The sequence below is a fragment of the Salvelinus namaycush genome, chromosome 19 (assembly GCF_016432855.1).
Source record: "Salvelinus namaycush isolate Seneca chromosome 19, SaNama_1.0, whole genome shotgun sequence".
In the NCBI taxonomy this organism is placed as follows: Eukaryota; Metazoa; Chordata; class Actinopteri; order Salmoniformes; family Salmonidae; genus Salvelinus; species Salvelinus namaycush.
Window position 1 is genome coordinate 19,295,838 of NC_052325.1, and position 24,029 is coordinate 19,319,866.

Here is a 24,029-nt window from a genome sequence, read left to right on the forward strand (position 1 = left end):
ACAGCTCCGACGCTCGTCGGGTGTGGCAGGGCTTGCAAACCATTACAGACTACAAAGGGAAGCACAGCCGAGAGCTGCCCAGTGACACAAGCCTACCAGATGAGCTAAACTACTTCTATGCTCGCATCAAGGCAAACAACACTGAAACATGCATGAGAGCACCAGTTGTTTTGAAAGACTGTGTGATCACGCTCTACGCAGCCGACGTGAGGCCTTTAAACAGGTCAACATTCACAAGGCCAGATGGATTACCAGAACGTGTACTGCGAGCATGTGCTGACCAACTGGCAAGTGTCTTCATTGACATTTTCAACCTCTCCCTGTCCGAGCCGGTCAAACCAACATGTTTTAAGCAGACCACCATAGTGCCTGTGCCCAAGAACAGTAAGGTAACCTGCCTAAATGACTACAGACCCGTAGCATTCATGTCAGTAGCCATGAAGTGCTTTGAAAAGCTGGTCATGGCTCACATCAACATCATTATCCCAGAAACTCTAGACACACTCCAATTTGCATACCGCCGCAACAGATCCACAGATGATGCCATTTAAATTGCACTCCACACTGCCTTTTCCCACCTGGACAAAAGGAACACCTATGTGAGAATGCTATTCATTGACTACAGCTCAGCATTCAACACCATAGTGCCCTCAAAGCTCATCAATAAGCTAAGGACCCTGGGACTAAACACCTCCCTCTGCAACTGGATCAAGGACTTCCTGGCGGGCCACCCTCAGGTGGTAAGGGTAGGTAACAACACATCCGCCACACTGATCCTCAGCACAGGGGCCCCTCGGGGGTGCCTGGTCAGTCCCCTCCTGTACTCCCTGTTCACTCATGACTGCATGGCCAGGCACAACTCCAACACCATCATAAAGTTTGCCGATGACACAACAGTGTCCAACAATGACGAGACATCCTATAGGGAGGAAGTCAGAGACCTGGCCGTGTGGTGCCAGGACAACAACCTCTCCCTCAACGTGAATAAGACAAAGGAGATGATTGTGGACTACAGAAAAAAGAGGACCGAACACGCCCCCATTCTCATCGATGGGGCTGCAGTGGAGCAGGTTGAGAGCTTCAAGTTCCTTGGTGTCCACATCACCAACAAACTAACATGGTCCAAGCACACCAAGACAGTCGTGAAGAGGGCACAACAAAACCTAATCCCCCTCAAGAGACTGAAAAGATTTGGCATGGGTCCTCAGATCCTCAAAATGATACACAGCTGCACCATCGAGAGCATCCTGACCGGTTGCATAACTGATTGGTATGGCAAGTGCTCGGCATCCGACCACAAGGCACTACAGAAGGTTGTGCGAACGGCCCAGTACATTATTAGGGCCAAGCTTCCTGCCATCCAGGACCTCTATACCAGGCGGTGTCAGAGGAAGGCCCTAAAAATTGTCAAAGACTCCAGCCACCCTAGTCATAGACTGTTCTCTCTGCTACCTCACGGCAAGCGGTACCGTAGCGCCAAGTGTAGGTTCAAGAGGCTTCTAAACAGCTTCTACCCCAAGCCATAATACTCCTGAACACCTAATCAAATGGCTACCCAGACTATTTGCATTGCCCCCCCCCCCCCTTTTACACCGCAGCTACTCTGTTATTATCATCCACGCATCTAGTCACTTTAATAACTCTACCTACATGTACATATTACCCCAACTAACCGGTGCCTCCGCACATTGACTCTCGCTATTGTTATTTTACTGCTGTTCTTTAATTACTTCTTACTTTTATTTCTTATTCTCATCTGTATTTTTTAAAACTGCATTGTTAATTAGGGGCTCGTAAGTAAGCATTTCACTGCATACCTGTTGTATTTGGCACGTGACTAATAACATTTGATTTGATCATGTAGTGTGGTGTTATGGCTCTAGTCTTCCACAGCCCAGTGGGTTCTCAGTCCCCAGGACACACTCACAACAACAGGCCTCATGCTGGCATCTTCATCCTGCTTTTCTCTTAGTTACATCACTATCACACATACACGCACACACATAAAAAGCAAACAGGCACGCTGACAAACACACGCAAACACACCATCCTCCATGGTCTGTGCCAACTATGTTTGGCCAAGCGGTTGGTGGTGTCAGCCTGCTCCATATGTATGAGAAGAAACTGGAAACAGTTCTGCAGACCTGGTGTGGTCCAAATAGCATCCTATTCCCTACATAGTGCACTGGGCCCTGCTCAAAAGAAGAACAGTATATAGGAAATAATAGGGTGCCATTTGGGACACAGGCTATGCCCATGTCACTGGATCAGAAAGGCCCAAACAGCCTGTTCTACTGAATATCTCATATAACTACACAGACCGGAACGCTGAGGCAAAATACTCAGAATCAGGTCAACTCTAAAGCCCTTAAAAAAAGAGAGATTTTATCTCAATGAGACTAACCTGGATAAAGAAATAAAGGTTAAATAAAATACCTCCACAGTAGTCACAAAGTGGTTATAGTAGCATGAACATAGACCAAAGAGAGCAAGCAGAAGCACAGTGGCAGAATGTGTATATTCAATTGTCTTAGAAATCATGCTCTACTGATGTAGCTACTGTAGAGAGTTTGCATCCAACACATCCCTGTCAACAAAATAAAAAGGTTTACAAACAAATCAATGACCACTAAGAATGTGAATGGGGACCAATGAGGTGATGGTTGGGGTCAGGAACCAATAAGACAACTAAAAAAAAAACATTCCTTACCCTAGGACACTTCAGAGAATGTAAGGTAAGGTATGGATGTTTTTATGATTTTATGAAGTCCCTCAGTTGATTCCTTTTTTGTTCAAGTTGGGCTGAAGCGTGTTTAGGTATACTTTCTTTCCAATAAGAATCCTCTCGGAAGCTTCACATCGGACCTGAGCTGTGTGGGTATCTCATAAATTACAGCTGTAGCGTTCCAGTGTTCCGTTGCAGTAATTTATATGTGGCACTGCTCCACAGCAAAATCATTGCCTAAAAAATAATGAACATGAAAAAAAAACTTTGAACATGGTAGAACAGTTCACATGAACTTTTCCTTCGCAAACAAAATGAGTAATGAATAGAAAAATAATAGATCTATTTACCTAGTCAGCTTGTTGTTGTGTGTCTTATGCGACCAAAAATGTTCCTCTCGAGATGCAATCAAGTTCCGAGTGCAATAGGGAGGGAAACATGCATTCTGACAAGCAGTCAACGCACAATAATTCTTGCAATTTTGGGGAGCGATCCTTGACGAAAACCTGCTCCAGAGCACTCAGGACCTCAGACTGGGGAGCGAAGGTTCACCTTCCACCAGAACACCGGCCCTAAGCACACAGCCAATACAACACAGGAGTGGCTTTGGGACAAGTCTCTGAATGTCCTTGAGTGGCCCAGCCAGAGCCCGGACTTGAACCCGATCGAACATCTCTGGAGAGACCTGAAAATAGCAGTGCAGCGACGCTCCCCATTCAACCTGGCAGTGATTGAAAGGATCTGTAGAGAAGAATGTGAGAAACACCCCAAATACAGGTGTACCAAGCTTGTAGTGTCATACCCAAGAAGACTCAAGGCTGTAATCGCTGCCAAAGGTGCTTCAACAAAGTACTGAGTACAGGGTCTGAATACTTATGTAAATGTGATATTTCAGTTATGTATTTTTAATAAATGTGGAAACATTTCTAAAAACCTGTTTTTGCTTTGTCATTATGGGGTATTGTGGCTAGATTGATGAGGATAAAAAACTATTTAATCCATTTTAGAATAAGGCTGTAACATAACAGAATATGAAAAAAGTCAAGGGGTATGAATACTTTAAGAACACCTGCTATTTCCATGACATCCATTGACCAAGTGAATGACAAAATGTAAGTGCCTTTGAACGACGTACGGTAGTACGTGCCAGGCGCACTGGTTTGTGTCAAGAACTGCAACGCTGCTGGGTTTTTCGTGCTCAACAGTTTGCAGTGTATATCAAGAATGGTCCACCACCCAAAGGACATCCAGCCAATTTAACACAACTGTGGTAAGCGTTGGGGTCAACCTGGGCCAGCATCCCTGTGAAACGCTTTTGACACCTTGTAGAGGCCATGCAGGAAGAAAAATGTATGTTCATATGCTTTTGCGTAGAAGAAATACCGCAATGCCGTTTTGATCGATTTGAACTGAGCACCGTGCCAATTTGGGTGGTTTGTGCATTTAAAGTAAAGTGGAAAGAATCCAAATTGAGACGTGGTCTTAGCTACATATTGATGGCCAGAGTACATCTCTTTAAGGCTCTGAGTGTAATCAATAGTAATCACTGGGATAAAGTGTACTAGACTAGACAATGCATTGAGGCCTAGGTCATCCTTTGGTCTAGTGTTAAACAGCTATGGCCCATTCACTTCTAATTTCAGTCAAACTGAATTGTGATTAGCTGAAGGCGTCAGTTAGAGGAGAGGGACAACTGTTAATGAGAGTCCCAAGTCTCCGGTTCTGTCAACGTATTGACTGTGGGGTTACTTTGTGGTACCATTTCTCCCCTTAGACTTGTGGAAATTAATTAGTCAATTAATGAATTAGTCTTACAAATACAGATCACACTAACTTTCTGCTGTTTGCTGTTGTGTTATAGTGCCTACCCCTTAAAACAGTGGGAAAGATTGGACATTTCATTTGCGATGGATCGCACACTCTCTTGACACGAATCCACCTTGACACCAACAGAAACACACACCAGAAAAATCCTGCTCAGAGTCAGGAAAACAATGGACAGAGAACAAAGGAAAAAAGCAAAGTGGAGTCGATATTTTTCAGAGTATTGGATTATAATAGTCACAGAGAGAGGGAGGGAGGGTGTATGGTGTGTGTGTGTGTGTGTGTGTGTGTGTGTGTGTGTGTGTGTGTGTGTGTGTGTGTGTGTTTGTGGCAGTGAGAGAGTGGCCTGCCTGCCCTGCCTGACACAGCCCAGTCAGAAGATCCCCTGCCAATCGGAGCATGGCCTTTCAACCGCACACTCTGTCAGAGATGCCAGTTTGACGGATGATACAGAACCCCAGTGACATTTCTCCAGGGTGGGGTAGGGAGGAGAGAGGAGGAGGGAGGGAGGGGTGGAAGGAGGAAGCGGGTAGGAAAGGTTGTACAGGAATAGAGAGAGCGAGAGCGAGAGCGAGAGCGAGAGAGAGAGAGAAGAATACAGTCAATTTGTGGCTTTCCATCGTCTATATCGTTAGGGTTTCAGGCCGTGTACCTAGATCCACTTCCACCTTGCCTGCAGCCCAGCCGACCTAAACAACAACAAACCTCTTGTTTATTCATCTGAGCTCTCCATTCATTAGCATCTCAACCACTAGCGCCTCGCTAGCTAACATTTCTCCTCGCTTCTCTCCTCCGTCAGTTGTCAGGTAGACAGGCTGCCTGTCAAGAAGTAAAGGCCGCTCACGTACCCTGCAACAAACACTCGCTAGCCGCTTTGCAAACACTCAACTTTGTTTCTGCATCTATTTAATTGTTTAGCTATTTTTCTTTAGTTTGCCTCAGATTCCAAGGGCAGTAGCTACTGCAGCAGCTACCATCAAGAGTATTAGTAATGGGACTTAGAGTATCAAGGGTAAAAAGTTAAGTGCATTGAGAGTACTCAGATTAGACTTTCTAGGGGAGGTGAGGGGCTTCAAAACAGACGTTTGGAGCCAGTTTCTACAAAGCTACAGTAGGCCATTAGCGGAAAATACCCTAATAGCATGCATTTACATGGCAGTTTCACCATCTACTTTTACAAGAGGTCTGCTGTAACAACTGACAAAGGAAAGTTTCCCTGTTGAGCTTTCCCAAGTCCTTTGTTTTGGAATGGAATGTTCTGGGTTGCGTCCCAAATTGGACCCTATGGGCACTGGTCAAAAGTAGTGCACTGTAAAGGGAACAGGGTGCCATTTGGGATGCAGGCCCTTCAGATTCTGTGGAGGATGTAAATGGCCTGCTGTCTGGCAGGGTCCAGGCTGTGACTGTAGAGACAGTGTTCTGTGACGTCCTGAGGGAGCCTGTTACACATAAAGGCACATGGAAACCCTGTTGCCCTCTCTTCTCTCCTATCCTCTGCTCTCCTCTCCACTCATCTCCGTTGCTTTGCTTTCCTCTCCTCCTATCCTCTCTACTCTTTCCACTCCCCCTCTCTACTCTTCCCACCCTCCCCCCCCCACTCTTACCACATCACCAGCCTGAGTCAAAAGCTTGAAAACAAACAACAAAACAGAAAATCACTGAAAATCTCCTCATTGGTTTTGACAGGAACAAAAACTGAGGCTGTGTCATGGATCATTTTAATGTAACACTGATATCATGAGTGCTTCTTAAATACACTCAGTGCCAACAAGGTTGTGTTAAACTGAGAGCTGAAGATGGTAAGACACTCTGGTTGCGTACCAAAATGGATCCTATTCCATATACAGTCGGAAGTTTACTTAAACTAGTTTTAATGACGCCAACCAAAGTCTTTCAACCACTCCACAAATTTCTTGTTAACAAACTATAGTTTTGGCAAGTCGGTTTGGACATCTACTTTGTGCATGACACAAGTAATTTTTCCAACAATATTTTACAGACAGATTATTTCACTTATAATTCACTGTATCACAATTCCAGTGGGTCAGAAGTTTACATACACTAAGTTGACTGTGCCTTTAAACAGCTTGGAAAATTCGAAAATGTCATGGCTTTAGAAGCTTCTGAAAAGGCTAATTGACAGAATTTGAGTCAATTGGAGGTGAACCTGTGGATATATTTCAGGGCCTCCTTTCAAACTCAGTGCTTCTTTGCTTGACATCATGGGAAAATCAAAAGAAATCAGCCAAGACCTAAGAAAAAAAGTTGTAGACCTCCACAAGTCTGGTTCATCCTTGGGAGCAATTTCCAAACACCTGAAGGTACCATGTTCATCTGTACAAACAATAGTACACAAGTATAAACACCATGGGACCACATAGCCTTCATACCGCTCAGGAAGGAGACACATTCTGTCTGCTAGAGATGAACTTACTTGAGTGCGAAAAGTGCAAATCAATCCCAGAACAACAGCAAAGGACCTTGTGAAGATGCTGAAGGAAACAGGTACAAAAGTATCTATATCCACAGTAAAACGAGTCCTATAGACGTCAGCAAGCAAGGAAGAAGCCACTGCTCCAAAACCACCATAAAAAAGCCAGACTATGGTTTGCAACTGCACATGGGGACAAAGATCGTACTTTTTGGAGAAATGTCCTCTGGTCTGATGAAACAAAAATAGAACTGTTTGTCCATAATGACCATCGTTATGTTTGGAGGAAAAAGGGGGCGGCTTGCAAGCTTAAGAACACCATCCCAACCGTGAAGCACGGAGGTGGGAGCATCATGTTGTGGGGGTGCTTTACTGCAGGAGGGACTGGTGCACTTCACAAAATAGATGGCATCATGAGGGGAATTATGTGGATATATTGAAGCAACATCTCAAGACATCAGTCAGGAAGTTAAAGCTTGGTCACAAATGGGTCTTCCAAATGGATAATGACCCCAAGCATACTTCCAAAGTTGTGGCAAAATGGCTTAAGGACAACAAAGTCAAGGTATTAGAGTGGCCGTCACAAAGCCCTGACATCAATCCTTTATAAAATGTGTGGGCAGAACTGAAAAAGCGTGTGCTAGCAAGGAGGCCGACAAACCTGACTCAGTTACACCAGCTCTGTCAGGAGAAATGGGCCAAAATTCACCCAATTTATTGTGGGAAGCTTGTGGAAGGCTACCCGAAACGTTTGACCCAAGTTAAACAATTTAACGGCAATGCTACCAAATACTATTTGAGTGTATGTAAACTTCTGACCCACTGGGAATGTGATGAAAGAAATAAAAGCTGAAATAAATCGTTCTCTACTATTATTCTGACATTTCATTCTTAAAATAAAGTGGTGATCCTAACTGACCTAAAACAGGGAATTTTTACTAGGATTAAATGTCAGGAATTGTGAAAAACTGAGTTTATTTGGCTAAGGTGTATGTAAACTTCCAACTTCAACTGTATATTAAGTACACTACTTTTGCCCCAAGTGCTATGGTCCTTGGTCAAAAGTAGTGTATTATAAAGGGAATAGTTTATGATGCAACCTCTGAGGGAGTCTGAAATCAGCAGCATCGATGAGGGAGAATCAGTTTCTCGGTTGGGGAGCTCATTGAGGTCACATCCTGCTTAGGGGGGAAGTGAGGTTTGCAGTTATCCCCCTCTGACTCCCTCTCCCCCTTCCTATCCTCCTTCCTCCCTCCCCCCTCTCCACTGATGGTAAGCTGAAGCTGTGTCCTAATGAGCACTTTATCAGGTTTGTTGTTCTAATTAAGTAAATTAGTGGAATGCAGGGGCAGATGGCAAGAACAAGAAGAAGATAAGAGAAACAATCACCTATCTACTTCCTTCCCTCTTAGCTAACCCTGGAGCATCACAGCACCTCTCTAACCCCGCTACAGCTGTGAGACGTAGGGGCTCTGGGAGGTGAGCTGACCTGTGTCCCAGTGGCACCCTATTCCCTATAGGGTCCACTATATTTCACCAGGGCTTTGGTCAAAATAGTGCACTATATAAGGAATAGGGTGCCATTCGGGATATAGCCCTGCAGTACACCAGAGCCTACCTGCAGTATTACAGAGATGGAGAGGGTGAGTGAGGGGATGCGGGTCATCTAAGGTCATACCTATGACTTTATCATTTCAGCCTTCTGAACCATATGTAACTGATACTCACATGCAGATGCAAAGACACAAACAAGACACAGGCTGGACTCTAAGTTTTTCTATATTTTTGGGACTAATTAAAAGTCCATTGAGTACACCATAACTTTGTTAGCCTGGTGTCTGAGTGTGCTGGCCTGAGATGTGCTGGCTTCTGCAGAGAGAGACTAAAGCAAGACAGGATGCACAGGGAAAGGGGTGAGCACTAGTGCGGATGAAACAACCCTCTGATTGGCTCCTAAATCCTTGGGTTCCATCACACACACTTTTGAGGCAAGCTGTGTTGTATGCAGAAACACACACGCGTGCACACACACACACCTTATGACAGATGGCTTCAGAGAACCACAAGGGCAATCATCACCACAAGGGCAACATTATCTCCCAATTTAAAAGTTGCATTCTGGAGGATAGACAAGAAGCAGGAGGAAGGAGGCAAGCGATCAGAGAGCATGCAGGGAATCTGACCTTTCAAAGTGTTTTTGGGAGGAAGTAAAAATGTAATTTACCTTTCCATTTCATTTACCTTTCCACATCCATTAAAACAACAAATAAGCCACAAAAGTGTTAGACAACTTACATCAAAGTGTACTTAATTCAGTAAAAATGCACAAAAAAAATGCATACACAATAGACTATTATCATATAATATACATGTGGAGCAGTGGAGGCTGGTGGGAGGAGCTATAGGAGCACAGGCTCATTGTAATGGCTGGAGTGGAATCAATGGAACAGTCAAATATGTTGTTTCCAAATGTTTCATTTGTTTTTTACCATTCACTAACTCCATTCCAGCTATTACAATGAACATGTCCTCCTGGTAAGAACTGTGTTTCCAGGCATTTTGATTCAAGTTGCCAGTCTGGGGTGAGGTAATGGATATTGAAGCTGATGTAGAGTTGACCACCCCCGCATTCACTGGTCCAGAGGTCAGTAGTTGCAGCAAACCATGTGCCTTGAGCCAAACCTTTTCCAACATCAGCTTTAATCTAGTTGTACAGGTTTGGGATTTCAGTCTTGAAAAATAATGTTTGTGATGGCACTTTGTAGGTAGGCACAGCAACCTTTAGCAGCCTCAGAAAGCCAGGCCTCTCAACAATTTGAAATGGCATCATGTCCTTTGCAATGTAATATGAAAGGGCTGCAGTGAGGTCTTGAGCATTTGTTGATGTGGGTGCATAAGCAGCAAGCCTTTTTAAATGCTTGCTCGATTGTCTGTGTCACAACTGTAGATGAGGGACCAGTAGCATCACTGGGTTTGCCTGCTGCACGTCCACTCTGTAAACAAGGGAATAGCTAATGTATTATTGCTATTATTATTGGTGTTGTTACATTAGAATTATTATTATTCACTTACACACAGTCTATCTTTTGTGCTGCATTTGAGTAAATGCAATGACCCCATGCACAATTTACATAAATACAAATTAGTCTTAAGACAGTGATAGTAATTGCAATGAGCCCAACAATTGACATACATATAGGAGTCTTGTATAGAAGTCTATAGTGTTTCTCCTGTTGGAACACTTTTACAACCAAGTCGACGTCTGCTGGATTTTAAATGAACAAAATATGTTGGTTGCGTGACTAAACTACATAACGTGTTATCGTGTGCAATGGGTGAATAGAGTCTGCAGACACACGACACATACAGCAGCAGAACAACGTGTAGTGTTTTTACAAGAGTAGGTAACACTGAAAGCTTCAGTTGACATTATTGACAAGCAATTAACAAGTTAGACAGACAAACCATGACATTTTCCTCCATTCCGAAGTCCCCACATCATACATTGAGCTAAAAGTTAACTTACCTTGTATTCGCTATAAAGTAGTGGGTGGTGGTCACGAAGATGACTCAAGAGATTTTAAGTGTTGCCCCCTTTCGCAGCGATTTGTTTTTGCATGTTCTGCAGACAGGGTGACCATCTTCGATTAAGTTTCCCTCAGAACTCTTGTAAAACCCAAAATACGACCACACTTCAGATTTGGTCCTCTTAGAAGGCTGAAAAATCTCCCGAGCGCTGTCACTATCTTCCGCCATGTTTTCACACGAAACAAAACCCACGTTGCCTGCTGCGCCTGTGTCAGACTGTTGATAACTTTGGCTGATGCTGGACAGTATTTACCGTGAGTTTTTCAAACCACGGGAATCAAATCAAAATATGAAACGGTAATATTAACCGTCTGGAATTTTACCGTGGTTTATCGTGAAACTGGTAACCATTTCATCCCTAGTTAGCATTGCCAAAGCAAGTGAAGTAGACAATAAACACAATTGAAATAAACAATGAAAATGAACAGTAAACATTACACTCACAGAAGTTCCAAAAGAATGAAGACAGTTCAAATGTCATATTATGTCTATATACAGTGTTGTAACAATGTGCAAATGATTAAAGTACAAAAGGGAAAATAAATAAACATAAATATGAGTTGTATTTACAATGGTGTTTGTTCTTCACTAGTTGCCCCTTTCTCTCTCACTCTCATTAGGCCTTACAGTAGGAGAGACCGGAAGGACAACCTATATATGTCCTTTACAAATTGGTGTGGTTATTATATATGTAAATCAAACTGCAAATGCATGGTGTTGTCTTAAATACAAGGAATGAAGTGTTTCAATTCACCCCATGGTCTGGGTTAGTTTGGGGTGAATTGTCACAGAACGAAAAGGTGCATAAATCATGACATGCAAGTAATTATTGAACGCCTTTATTGAGATCATGAGAGCAACATTGTCATGTTTAACATTTTGTTTGGCATAAATAATAATAAATATAAATAATAAAATGTTTATTATTTTACCCTCCACTAAATGGTCTTTCTCAACCAAACAACAATTAAACTAAACACCTGAACGTTTGTGGTGTCTGTCTGTCTGACTGAATGTTGGACATGTTCACTTAATCAGAGTCACAATTGTGACAATGCACAGGAGGTTGGTGGCACCTTAGTTGTGGAGGATGGGATGTGGTAATGGCTGGAGCGGAATGGGTGGAATGGTAACAAATAAAACAAAACACATGGTTTCCAAGTATTTGATGCCATTCCATTTCCTCTGTTCCAGCCATTATTGTGAGCCGTCCTTCCTTCACCCACCTCTATGGTGACAGTGGTATGGCTGTCCTGCGTTACAGGCTTGGTGGGCCCATTATCTGCATTCCCAACACTGCACCCAGACTTTGTACTTGGAATTGTTAAAGTGCTCCATGCACACAATGCGGAAACTTTCCTCGTTGGAGGAATCTGAATCTTCTGGTTCAATGTACTTTGTTTTGGCTGTTTTCTTACGAAGGACAGTTTTTTGTTGTTGTTCAGTGTTGTTTGTCTTGGCTTGCTTCTTTCCTGCTGTTTTTTTTAGACAGGACTATTTACATTTTTGCCTTCTGAGTGCCGGACTTTTTATGCTCTTCTTCCAGTGCCTGCCTGATGGGTGTATCCGTCAAAATCACAGTTTTTCTCCTCTTCCTACCACTTGTAATTTTCCTGGGCTCTGCTTTTGGGAAGGGGCATATATCAACTAGGTTGAAATCAGAAGAGTAATCAGATGTTTCCCATCCACAGCCTGATACACAGCTGCCTTGTGAAGTGGCCCGGAAGGCAGCTGGAAAGGTGGCCCGGACGGCAGGTGGAGAGGTGGCCCGGACGGCAGGTGGAGAGGTGGCCCGGACGGCGGCTGGAGAGCTGGCCCGGACGGCGGCTGGAGAGCTGGCCCGGGAGGCGGCTGGAGAGGTGGCCCGGGAGGCGGCTGGAGAGGTGGCCCGGGAGGCGGCTGGAGAGGTGGCCCGGGAGATGGCTGGAGAGTTGGCCCGGGAGGCGGCTGGAGAGGTGGCCCGGGAGGCGGCTGGAGAGGTGGCCCGGGAGGCGGCTGGAGAGGTGGCCCGGGAGGCGGCTGGAGACGTGGGCCGGGAGGCGGCTGGAGACGTGGGCCGGGAGGCGGCTGGAGACGTGGGCCGGGAGGCAGCTGGAGACGTGGGCCGGGAGGCAGCTGGAGACCGTGGGCTGTGAGGCAGCTGGAGACGTGGGCTGTGAGGCAGCTGGAGACCGTGGGCTGTGAGGCAGCTGGAGACGTGGGCTGGGAGGCAGCTGGAGACGTGGGCTGGATGGCAGCTGGAGACGTGGGCTGGATGGCAGCTGGAGACGTGGGCTGGATGGCAGCTGGAGACGTGGGCTGGATGGCAGCTGGAGACGTGGGCTGTAAGCAATGGGCACAGTGGGCTGGATGGCAGCTGGAGACATGGGCTGTATAGCAATGGGCACAGTGGGCTGGATGGCAGCTGGAGACGTGGGCTGTATAGCAATGGGCACAGTGGGCTGGATGGCAGCTGGAGACGTGGGCTGTATAGCAATGGGCACAGTGGGCTGGATGGCAGCTGGAGACGTGGGCTGTATAGCAATGGGCACAGTGGGCTGGATGGCAGCTGGAGACGTGGGCTGTATAGCAATGGGCACAGTGGGCTGGATGGCAGCTGGAGACGTGGGCTGTATAGCAATGGGCACAGTGGGCTGGATGGCAGCTGGAGACGTGGGCTGTATAGCAATGGGCACAGTGGGCTGGATGGCAGCTGGAGACGTGGGCTGTATAGCAATGGGCACAGTGGGCTGGATGGCAGCTGGAGACGTGGGCTGTATAGCAATGGGCACAGTGGGCTGGATGGCAGCTGGAGACGTGGGCTGTATAGCAATGGGCACAGTGGGCTGGATGGCAGCTGGAGACGTGGGCTGTATAGCAATGGGCACAGTGGGCTGGATGGCAGCTGGAGACGTGGGCTGTATAGCAATAGGCACAGTGGGCTGGATGGCAGCTGGAGACGTGGGCTGTATAGCAATGGGCACAGTGGGCTGGATGGCAGCTGGAGACGTGGGCTGTATAGCAATGGGCACAGTGGGCTGGATGGCAGCTGGAGACGTGGGCTGTATAGCAATGGGCACAGTGGGCTGGATGGCAGCTGGAGACGTGGGCTGTATAGCAATGGGCACAGTGGGCATATATCAGCTGCTCTCAAGAGATATTCGGATAACGCTCCTGCTCATCCATAAAGACCCTGTTCCCACGGTAGCCTAAATGAGGAAGTTCTTTCAACCTCTTCTCCAGTAGCTTGTTTATCTCTTTGCAGAATCTGTACAGCGTCACATGACATATGCCATACAACTTTGCAACTGATCTGATTGACTTCCCCTGCTCTGCTACATCATTTGACACTCTTTTCAAAGTGTGGAGAGGTACTCCCCTGTTTGTCTTTCATTTCCATGATCTAGGCATGCTGAAAGAAAAAGAAAACATATACCAAAAACATTCAGTTTTACTCTGGGTTAGTTGTAACAGTTTCTCACAAGTTTGGTACAACTAACCCTGACCCTAACCTTTCATTTTAGCTAAATGTTGAAACTTTAGCATTGCTAACATCAAATAGCTCTACACAGACTGCTTATAAACCTGATATAAGTTTGGTGAATGGAACTACAAAGCAGTTGATGCCATCACAAAAACTCATTTGGTCAAAATAATTACTTTCTTAACTCAAAATCCTATTTCTGTCAATAGAATATGCAGAGTTTATCACAGAGACTTGATTTTTCACATGAGGGTTCAGGACGAAACTGAGCATGTGCAGAGTGGATCATATGATTCTACCTTGCTCATGATTGGAGGATTTGCAAGTGTTACAACCTGTTTTACAACCATACCCAGTCTCCCCTACCTGGCCTATGTACCTGGCTTATGTTGAGCTGCAGTGAGAAAGAGGTGAAGACAGAGACACAGGCAGCGGGTGAGGCAGGTTAACCTGGCGAGGACATCCCCGGGGCCATGGTGTCTGAACCCCTATTAGGCTGATGGGAGCTGGCAGCTGGTACTGGACCTGGACTAGCCTAGCACATACACAGCTCTGCTCAACCCTACTCATGCCACCCTAGATGGTGTGTGTGTTAGCTTTCACAGCTAAAGGGGTAGTAGATGTTGAACAGAAGAAGGGAAGTCTTGGCATTTAGAACTCATTCAGAACATGAAAGGAATCCAAGACTAAATCAAACCTTCAAATATATTCACTAAAGCCTAGGATTCAACCCATAGCATGCAGGCTGCAGAAGCCTATTGGCTAACATCAGTGAAAAGTTTGTGTTTTCCCAATAAACAGTACTGACAGTTTGACATATCCCTGGGAAGACTGTCTGATTCTATGTATTATTCATCCTATTGACTTCACTGCTGACTGAGACACACAGACAAACCCCTCAAAATGAGCCCAGCTGTGTGTGTGTGAGTGTGAGTGTGAGTGTGAGTGTGAGTGTGAGTGTGAGTGAGAGAGAGAGAGAGAGAGAGAGAGAAAGAGAAAGAGAAAGAGAGAGAAAAAGAGAGAGAGAGACCCCACAGAGCCCCTGGACAGCAATACAATTAGACCCAACCAAATTATGAGAAAACAAAAAAGATAACTACTTGACACATTGGAATGAATCAAGCAAACTACTAAGCGAATTGGAATGCTACCTTGCCTTAAATAAGAATACCTGAGCACTGTGACTGACCCAAAACTAAGAAGAGCCTTGACTATGTACAGACTCAGTGAGCATAGCCTTGCTATTGAGAGAGGTCGCCATAGGCAGACCTGACTCTCAAGAGAAGACAGGATATGTGGCCTCTGCCCACAAAATGAGGTGGAAACTGAGCTGCACTTTCTAACCTCCTGCAAAATGTATGACCATATAAGAGACGCATATTTACCTCAAATTACACAAACCCATAAAGAAGTTGAACACCAATCAAATTTTGACAAACTCACGTATGGTTCGAATCCCAGAGCCGACTAGGTGAAAAATATGTTGATGTGCCCTTGAGCCAGGCCCTTAACCCTAATTGCTCCTGTAAGTCGTTAAAATCTGCTAAATGACTAAAATGTTAAATGTGGACATAGCTGGAGTAAAATGATGTCTTATGTGTGCAAAAACGGAGCCAATTTGACGAAGGAGTTTACAAGGTGCCATCATGTGATGTATAGGTGCTCCTTAGTCAGGGCACTTCCAGGACAAAGCATATTTACAAGCCAGACAGAGGCTATGTTCCAAATGGCACCCTATTGGCCCAAGTCAACAGTAGTGCACTATGAAGGGAATATGGTACCATTTGGGAAGCAACCAAGAGACACTGTCATCCTTGTTCCCTAAATAACCCTGGCTCCTGGCCCTGGTTCCAGGTCAACAAGGTGTTCTCTTACTATAGAATTATGTAATATACTGTAGAATACTATACGACACACCAGAGGTATGGACTCGAGTCACATGACTTGGACTCGAGTCACAAATATGATGACTTGCAACTCGACTTTAACACCAATGACTTGTCTTGGACTTGAGCCTTATGACGCGACCTGACTTGATACCCTCCCCAAGCCCAAATATTAAAAATTATGCTATTAAAAAAAGTGTGCAGCGCATCAACTCTTCATTTAAAGGATTACAGTTTGAATCGGACAGCAGCCAATCAAATTGTGCCAGCTGAGAAAAAGTTGTGCCTGGCAGTACAGAGGAACGTCGGCGAGTGAATTCAGATGGAGCCCTTGGAAAGATGATACCCAAAATTAATATCTTCGGATATAAAGACGACGCTGTATCAACAAAAAGTAGATTGCAACTTGCAAAACATGCGGGAAGAAAATTACAGACGGAGGCGCAACAATTTCCAACTCTGTTCGACATTTGAAGCTGCACAAAGAACGGTAAGTCGTGGCTAATATAGCCGACAGCTATATAATTTATAACTTTACTGGTGTATCATGTAGGCTAACGTAACGTTAAATCAATGGGCCTCCACACAGTCAGTCAGTGAGGGAACGTGATCATTGCACCCAAGATTGAGCTACAACTGGCTAGGCAGTTGGTAGCCTAAATCCTGCCTGATGTTACTGCTGTTCCTAAAACCATTGACATACGTTAGCCCACTGTAACCACACAGAGAGTGTGTGTGTGTGTTAAGGTTGGGCGATTGTGTACAAGCCTACATCACCCGATTGCGCCCCATAGCGATCCTCAATAGTCTATCACTATTTGGGGGGGGGGGGGGGGGGTTTCTCTCATGGCTACCCATGTATTTCCAAGGAAATAACGTTTATTTGGAAAGTAATAAATATATAGATATTTTTAAAAGCATTCATGATTTGCGTACATGTAATATACTAACTATTACTCTTGTTAAAAATATTAAATGGTATTACATTTGGTGAAGAGCACATTATGACTTGTTTAGGACTCAAAACTCAAAGTTTACGACTTCAGACTTGACAAACGACGGTCTTGACTTGGGACTTGAGTGCTAAGACTTGAGACTTACTTGTGACTTGTAAAACAATTACTTGGTCCCACCTCTGCTACACACTGTAATATCCCTTGATCATGTGTAGTACTAACTATAGAATGTAGTAGTATACTGTAGAATACTAGAGTAATTTCCGCAAAAACACAAGACCTTTAACTATAGTAAATACTACAGTATTTAATTTGCATATACTCTGCCTACATATCCCAATGTGTGCAACCCATTAGTGAGAAACCTACAGTTGAAGTCGAAAGTTTACATACACCTCAGCCAAATACATTTAAACTCAGTTTCACAATTCCTGACATTTAATCCTAGTAAAAATTCCCTGCCTTAGGATCACCACTTTATTTTAAGAATGTGGAATGTCAGAATAATAGTAGAGAGAATAATTTATTTCAGCTTTTATTTCTTTATCACATTCCCAGTGGGTCAGAAGTTTACATACACTCAATTATTATTTGGTAGCATTGCCTTTAAATTGATTAAATTGGGTCAAACGTTTCGGGTAGCCTTCCACAAGCTTCTCACAATAAGTTGTGTGAATTATGGCCCATTCCTCCTGACAGAGCTGGTGTAACTGAGTCAGGTTTGTAGGCCTCCTTGCTCGCACACACATTTTCAGTTCTGCCCACAAATGTTCTATAGGATTGAGGTCAGGGCTTTGTGACGGCCACACCAATACCTTGACTTTGATGTTCTTAAGCCATTTTGTCACAACTTTGGAAGTATGCTTGGGGTCATTGTCCATTTGCAAGACCCATTTGTGACCAAGCTTTAACTTCCTGACTGATGTCTTGAGATGTTGCTTCAATATATCCACAATTTCCCTTCCTCATGATGCCATCTATTTTGTGAAGTGCACCAGTACCTCCTGCAGCAAAGCACCCCCACAACACGATGCTGCCACCCCCATTCTGCACGGTTGGGATGGTCCCATGGTGTTTATACTTGCGTACTATTGTTTGTACAGATGAACATGGTACCTTCAGGCGTTTGGAAATTGCTCCCAAGGATGAACCAGACTTGTTGAGGTTTACAATTTTTTTTCTGAGGTCTTGGCTGATTTCTTTTGATTTTCCCATGATGTCAAGCAAAGAGGCACATAGTTTGAAGGTAGGCCTTGAAATACATCCACAGGTACACCTCCAATTGACTCAAATTATGTCAATTAGCCTATCAGAAGCTTCTAAAGCCATAACATCATTTTCTGGAGTTTTCCATGCTGTTTAAAGGCACAGCCAACTTAAAAGGCACACTCAACCGACTTGCCAAAACTATAGTTTGTTATCAAGTAATTTTTGGAGTGGTTGAAAAACGAGTTTTAATGACTCCAACCAAAGTGTATGTAAACTTCCAACTTCAACTGTACATGACCATATACTGTGTTCCCTACAGGTTATAGAAAAGAGCAAAAGTGCTGCACTATCCATTCCGACCCCAGTCCTACCTACAGGTTATGGATTATTTCTTTTAAGGTTTCCTTAAGGAGAAAGCCTCCAATTATATGTCAAAGATATAGTAAATACTACAGTATAGTAGTCTCCAAAAACACTACAGTAAATACAACAGTATAGTACAGCCGGCAAAAATACTACAGTATACTACAGCCTCCAAAAACACCACAGTAAATACTACAGCCTGCAAAAATACTACAGTAAATACTATAGTATTTATTACAGTTTTATTTTACTACAGTATTATACTATAGTTAACTGTGAACACTACAGTACCAGCCTTCTCCTCTGGATGTTTTAACAAGGTGGTGGTGATGAGTAAGGTGGGGGAAGCCAGGAGGGAGGCTCTGCCCCCCTTGGGACTGAGATGTTTAACTTTTTTAACACCTTTAACTGCTATTTCCTGCAATCTAGTGCCTTAAATGATAACAAAGTAAAATAAATATATATCTTATTATTATTTTTACATAGTGGCACAGCCAGTTCACAAGGTGGCGCAGTGCCCCTCTTACCTTCTTTTGGGGAGAACCCTTAGTATACTACAGTAAATACTACAGTATTCGCTGTACTGCTTTTGCGGACTTTAGTAAATACTACAATAAAATCTGCATAAACACTACAGTGAATAGGATATGATTTATACCATAGTATACCATAGTAGTTTTTAATGTGGGAGGGCTCGGCTCAGGACCCCCAGAGAGAACACACACACTGGCCTGGGGAGGACACTCTCTCTACCTGTCCCACTGGCAGAACACACAGCTTCAGCTCCTAACACACACTGGCCTGGGAAGGACACTATCTCTACCTGTCCCACTGGCAGAACACACAGGGGTAGATACTGTTTTTACCCATTCCACTACTAACAGACCACACTGAGCTGCCGCTACTAACAGACCACACTGAGCTGCCACTACTAACAGACCACACTGAGCTGCCACTACTAACAGACCACACTGAGCTGCCACTACTAACAGACCACACTGAGCTGCCACTACTAACAGACCACACTGAGCTGCCACTACTAACAGACCACACTGAGCTGCCACTACTAACAGACCACACTGAGCTGCCACTACTAACAGACCACACTGAGCTGCCACTACTAACAGACCACACTGAGCTGCCACTAATAACAGACCATACTGAGCTGCCACTAATAACAGACCACACTGAGTTGCCACTACTAACAGACCACACTGAGCTGCCACTACTAACAGACCACACTGAGCTGCCACTACTAACAGACCACACTGAGCTGCCACTACTAACAGACCACACTGAGCTGCCACTACTAACAGACCACACTGAGCTGCCACTACTAACAGACCACACTGAGCTGCCACTTCTAACAGACCACACTGAGCTGCCACTACTAACAGACCACACTGAGCTGCCACTACTAACAGACCACACTGAGCTGTCACTACTAACAGACCACACTGAGCTGCCACTACTAACAGACCACACTGAGCTGCCACTACTAACAGACCACACTGAGCTGCCACTGCTCAGGAGGACAAAGTAGAGGTACACAGTTACTGTATAGAAAACAGAGCTGTCATCAAGTTTCAACTTTTATTATGTATGGGATACACATGATATGCTTACAACAAAATGCTTACTTGCAGGTTAATTCTCAGAAATGCAGAAAGAATAAGGAATAATAAAATATGAACATAAAAAGTAAATGGCTCAGTGGAAAATAATAAATATTTTAGCACTATAAAGGGAATAGGGTGCCACCACTGTGACTGTGCTTATTTGAGGTATAGTGGCTGTTATAAAACGGTACGTTTGGATACTGGATGCTCATTGGTTGATAGCCTTAAGTTATTCATGATAATTAATGCAAAACGCCATGATGCCACATTTACATTTCAAGTATCAATCCACGGTCACACAGCTCAGCGAGGAATTCATAAACTTCATCTCCCCCAGAAAAAAGCATCGAGACATTATTTCCCCATGATTATTGCATTGCATTTGATTTGGTACAGCGGGGGTTAATATAAGCCTTGCTTTGTGACTGACTATCTGACCTGTGCAACATGTTGCATTTTTTTTTTACACTGGGCCATACATATGAACGTGGTGACACTGACATATTCTCTGATCCAGGCGAATTCAGTTATCAGGATCATTAAATTGGATACATCCAAACAATTGGCAATATAAAATAAGGTAAAACAAACGAAAATACACATAGTTTGCTGTCATTTCAGCTGTATGATATGATTGTGTGTTAGCTTTAGTTGGCTATAGCTAGCAAAGGAGAAGTAATGTTAGCCTAGCTATCCTCCATAACAGTGGTCACCAACCTTTTCTGAGTCAAGATCACTTTCTGAGTCAAAATGCATGCTGATTTTTTTATTAACATGACTTAAAATATGTAAGCCTATGCAACATTAACCAATTAAAAACAGTACTGTAGCAATGAGGTTTGTGCAGTAAACTATATGCCCAGTACATTATCACCGCATACTGGCTTTGCTTGAATTTACCTGCCAAGGCATTGTTGTTCGAGACATTTTTTAAAATTATATTTCAAAATTTGAGGTAGGCTATATGATCACACCGGTAATAGATCCATTGTAGTATTACTTGTGAAGCACAGCTGAGTGAGCATACATTTAAATAATTCGCTTTTTATTTTACTGGGCTGATGGTGCCTGCATCTGAGGGTCAGTCTCAGCAGAGGGAGGGAGGGAGCAGCAGACTGAGGGTCCGTCACTCAACACCCCTCCGCTCTCCCTTTCCTCCTGACACTGACCAAAAAGGGACACCGTCTTCCAGCTGATGGTGAAACTCGAGTCGTACCGTATTATTTCCGCCTCATGCACAAATGCATGTTGTTACTCCTATGAACAGAGAAAGTGAAATATTCCTTGATATTAAAAAGACCGAAACCGCTAATAATAACAACAATGCAAGCCTATAGATACACTTTCCTACTCATTCATTACTGCTGCACTGCTTGTTGTAGCGCTGAGTGGAAATAGGAAGAACGCACATTTTATGGCTCATAAAAGTGTTGAACATAAAGTGTTGAGTAAGCACTTAAACATGAACTCACTCATAAAAACATCAGTTCTTTGCTGTATTCGTTGACAGTCTCTCTCCAGTCATGGTTTAAAAAGTTTTGAAATCTCACAGTATCAATTTAGCCGTAGCTTTCTTTTATGCCTGCTACGTTAACGCCATCTCGGTCATCTGAGCAATCTGATTGGCCAGTGGTAGCATAGTGCACTTGATTTCCCACCAGGCCCACACATGAAATGTCAACAGTTTGCCTACCCGGCGCGCAGGACAGCTGAATTGGCTGCACCTACCACCAACAGTCCGAGACTAATAAAAAAAAACATGGGAGGCTTTATCGTTTCTTTACAGAAATGTTTGGCGATCTACTAGAAATGCCGTGGAGATCGACAAGTCTATCGAGATCGACCGGTTGGTGACCAATGCTCCATAACTAAACTCAGCAACAACAAAAAAACGTCCTCTCACTGTCAACTGCATTTATTTTCAGCAAACTTAACATGTGTAAATATTTGTATGAACATAACAAGATTCAACAACTGAGACATAAACTGAACAAGTTCACAGACATGTGACTAACAGAAATGGAATAATGTGTCCCTGAACGAAGGGCGGGTCAAAATCAAAAGTAACAGTCAGTATATGGTGTGGCCACCAGCTGCATTAAGTACTGCAGTCCTCATGGACCGCACCAGATTTGCCAATTCTTGCTGTGAGATGTTACCCCACACCATGTTACCCCACTCTTCCACAGATCTCACAGTGGTCAAAATCCAAGATGGCAGCATGTCATGTTGTTTGTCTGTGACTAGTACATTTTAACCTACTTATAACCTATTTATTTATGATTGAGTAACTTCCTTGTTGTGTAGTGCAAACTATTTTGTTTTTGCTGGTGTAAAGATCACGGGTCTCCCTCAACTCGGCAGTTTACCAAAGTAACCCTATCTCTGGCTGGCCTGAGTTCCTCCTTCATCCGCGGAGTGTCTCGTCCAAGCTGCTCCTTTTTACCCTTCGCCTGGCTGTCAGTGGCAGCTCAACAATCGCCAACCCGTTCTCTCAAACGACCTCAACACCCAATCTACTCATACGCGCAAACACTCACATTCAGACTCATACATGCAGGCTGTTCCTCTCTCCCCTTACCTTCCTTGGCCTCTATTTTTTTTTACATTTCTCAGAGAAAACGAACATTGCCGCTGCGTGGGTACATATGACAATGATTGAGTTAAGAAAGGTGGGGGTGTGGTTATATATGTAAAAATTAAATTCCCTTTTAAGTGTGGCAAAGTCTGAAACTATTTGTAAACAGTTGGAATTTCTTGCTTTGAATATTGAGGTTTCAAAGGGTCTCTCTATAACTGTGATTGGCTGTTATAGACCCCCCTCTGCTCTCGGTGATGCATTTATGTCTACACTTCTTTACAGTGAAATTATCTTCATTGGTGATCTCAACTGGTGTTGGTTAAAGCCGGTATCTGATGATTTAAAAATGTTTTGTAATTCTATGAATCTTACCCAGTTGATTAACTCACCCACTCGTCCAAATCTTAAATGCCCAGAAAATTCTACCCTGATTGATTTGATATTGACAAATGTTCCACATAAATATTCTGCGGTTGGTGTTTTTTGTAATGATTTAAGTGACCATTGTGGTCATACTAAGGTTCCTAAGACAAATCCACGTTTATTTGTAAGAGAAATGTGAAGTATTTTAATGAGCAGGCTTTCCTTCATGATGTGTTTTATTTTGACTGGAGCAGATTGAGCTTATTCCTGATGTGGAAACTGCCTGGAAATTCTTTCATGATGGTTTTTCCCAAATAGTAAACAAACATACCCCATTCTGCAGGTTCAGGGTTAAAGGGCGGGATAATCAATGGTTTTCTTCTGAGGTGTCTTGTATTATTCACGACCGTAATTTAGCCTGGGCTAAAGCAAGGAAATCATGTTCTGATGCTGATTGGCTTATTTTTAGGCAGTTACGAAACAAGTGTTCTTTTCTTCTCAGGAAGGCCAAGTCTGAATATTTTATGTCTGTTACCACTGATAACCTGAATGACCCTAGAACGTTTTGGAAGGCTATTAAGTCTATGTCTGGTAACAGTAATGTTAATGAATTACCGTCATGTGTGTTGAAGGACTTTGTTGCTGTATATGACAAAACTGAAATGCTGAATTGTTTCAATGAGCACTTTGTATCATCTGGTAGGGTGTTTGATTCAGTGTTCTCTGTCTCTGTACAACCTTGTGTGGATGAACCAGTGAGAGCTGGTCAAACTTTTAGCTTTTTGCCATTCTCAGTGCAGTGGTACATAAAGCCCTGAAATCCTTAGATCAGAGAAAGCCTGCAGGTCCTGTACTTTTGGATCCCTGCTTTTTAAATCTGGCAGCTGATTTCATAGCTGAACCACTTACATATATGTTCAATCTAACCCTGGAATGTAATGAAATTCCAAAGATCTGGAAATCAGCATTTGTCCTACCACTTTTAAAAGGGGGAGATCCAACTCTTTTAAATAATTATAGG

General features: G+C 43.8%; 1 protein-coding gene across 1 annotated transcript in view; it reads right to left on the minus strand.

The window, feature by feature from the left end:
• Positions 1-11,391: 11,391 nt before the first annotated feature.
• LOC120064212 (proteoglycan 4-like) overlaps positions 11,392-24,029 on the minus strand; it is a 43,862-nt gene continuing 31,224 nt past the window's right edge. The window contains exon 2 of the mRNA XM_039014616.1: positions 11,392-13,959. Within this exon, the coding sequence (XP_038870544.1) occupies positions 12,239-13,684 (1,446 nt within the window). The 5' untranslated portion in view covers positions 13,685-13,959 and the 3' untranslated portion in view covers positions 11,392-12,238. The remainder of the gene's footprint in view (positions 13,960-24,029) is intronic.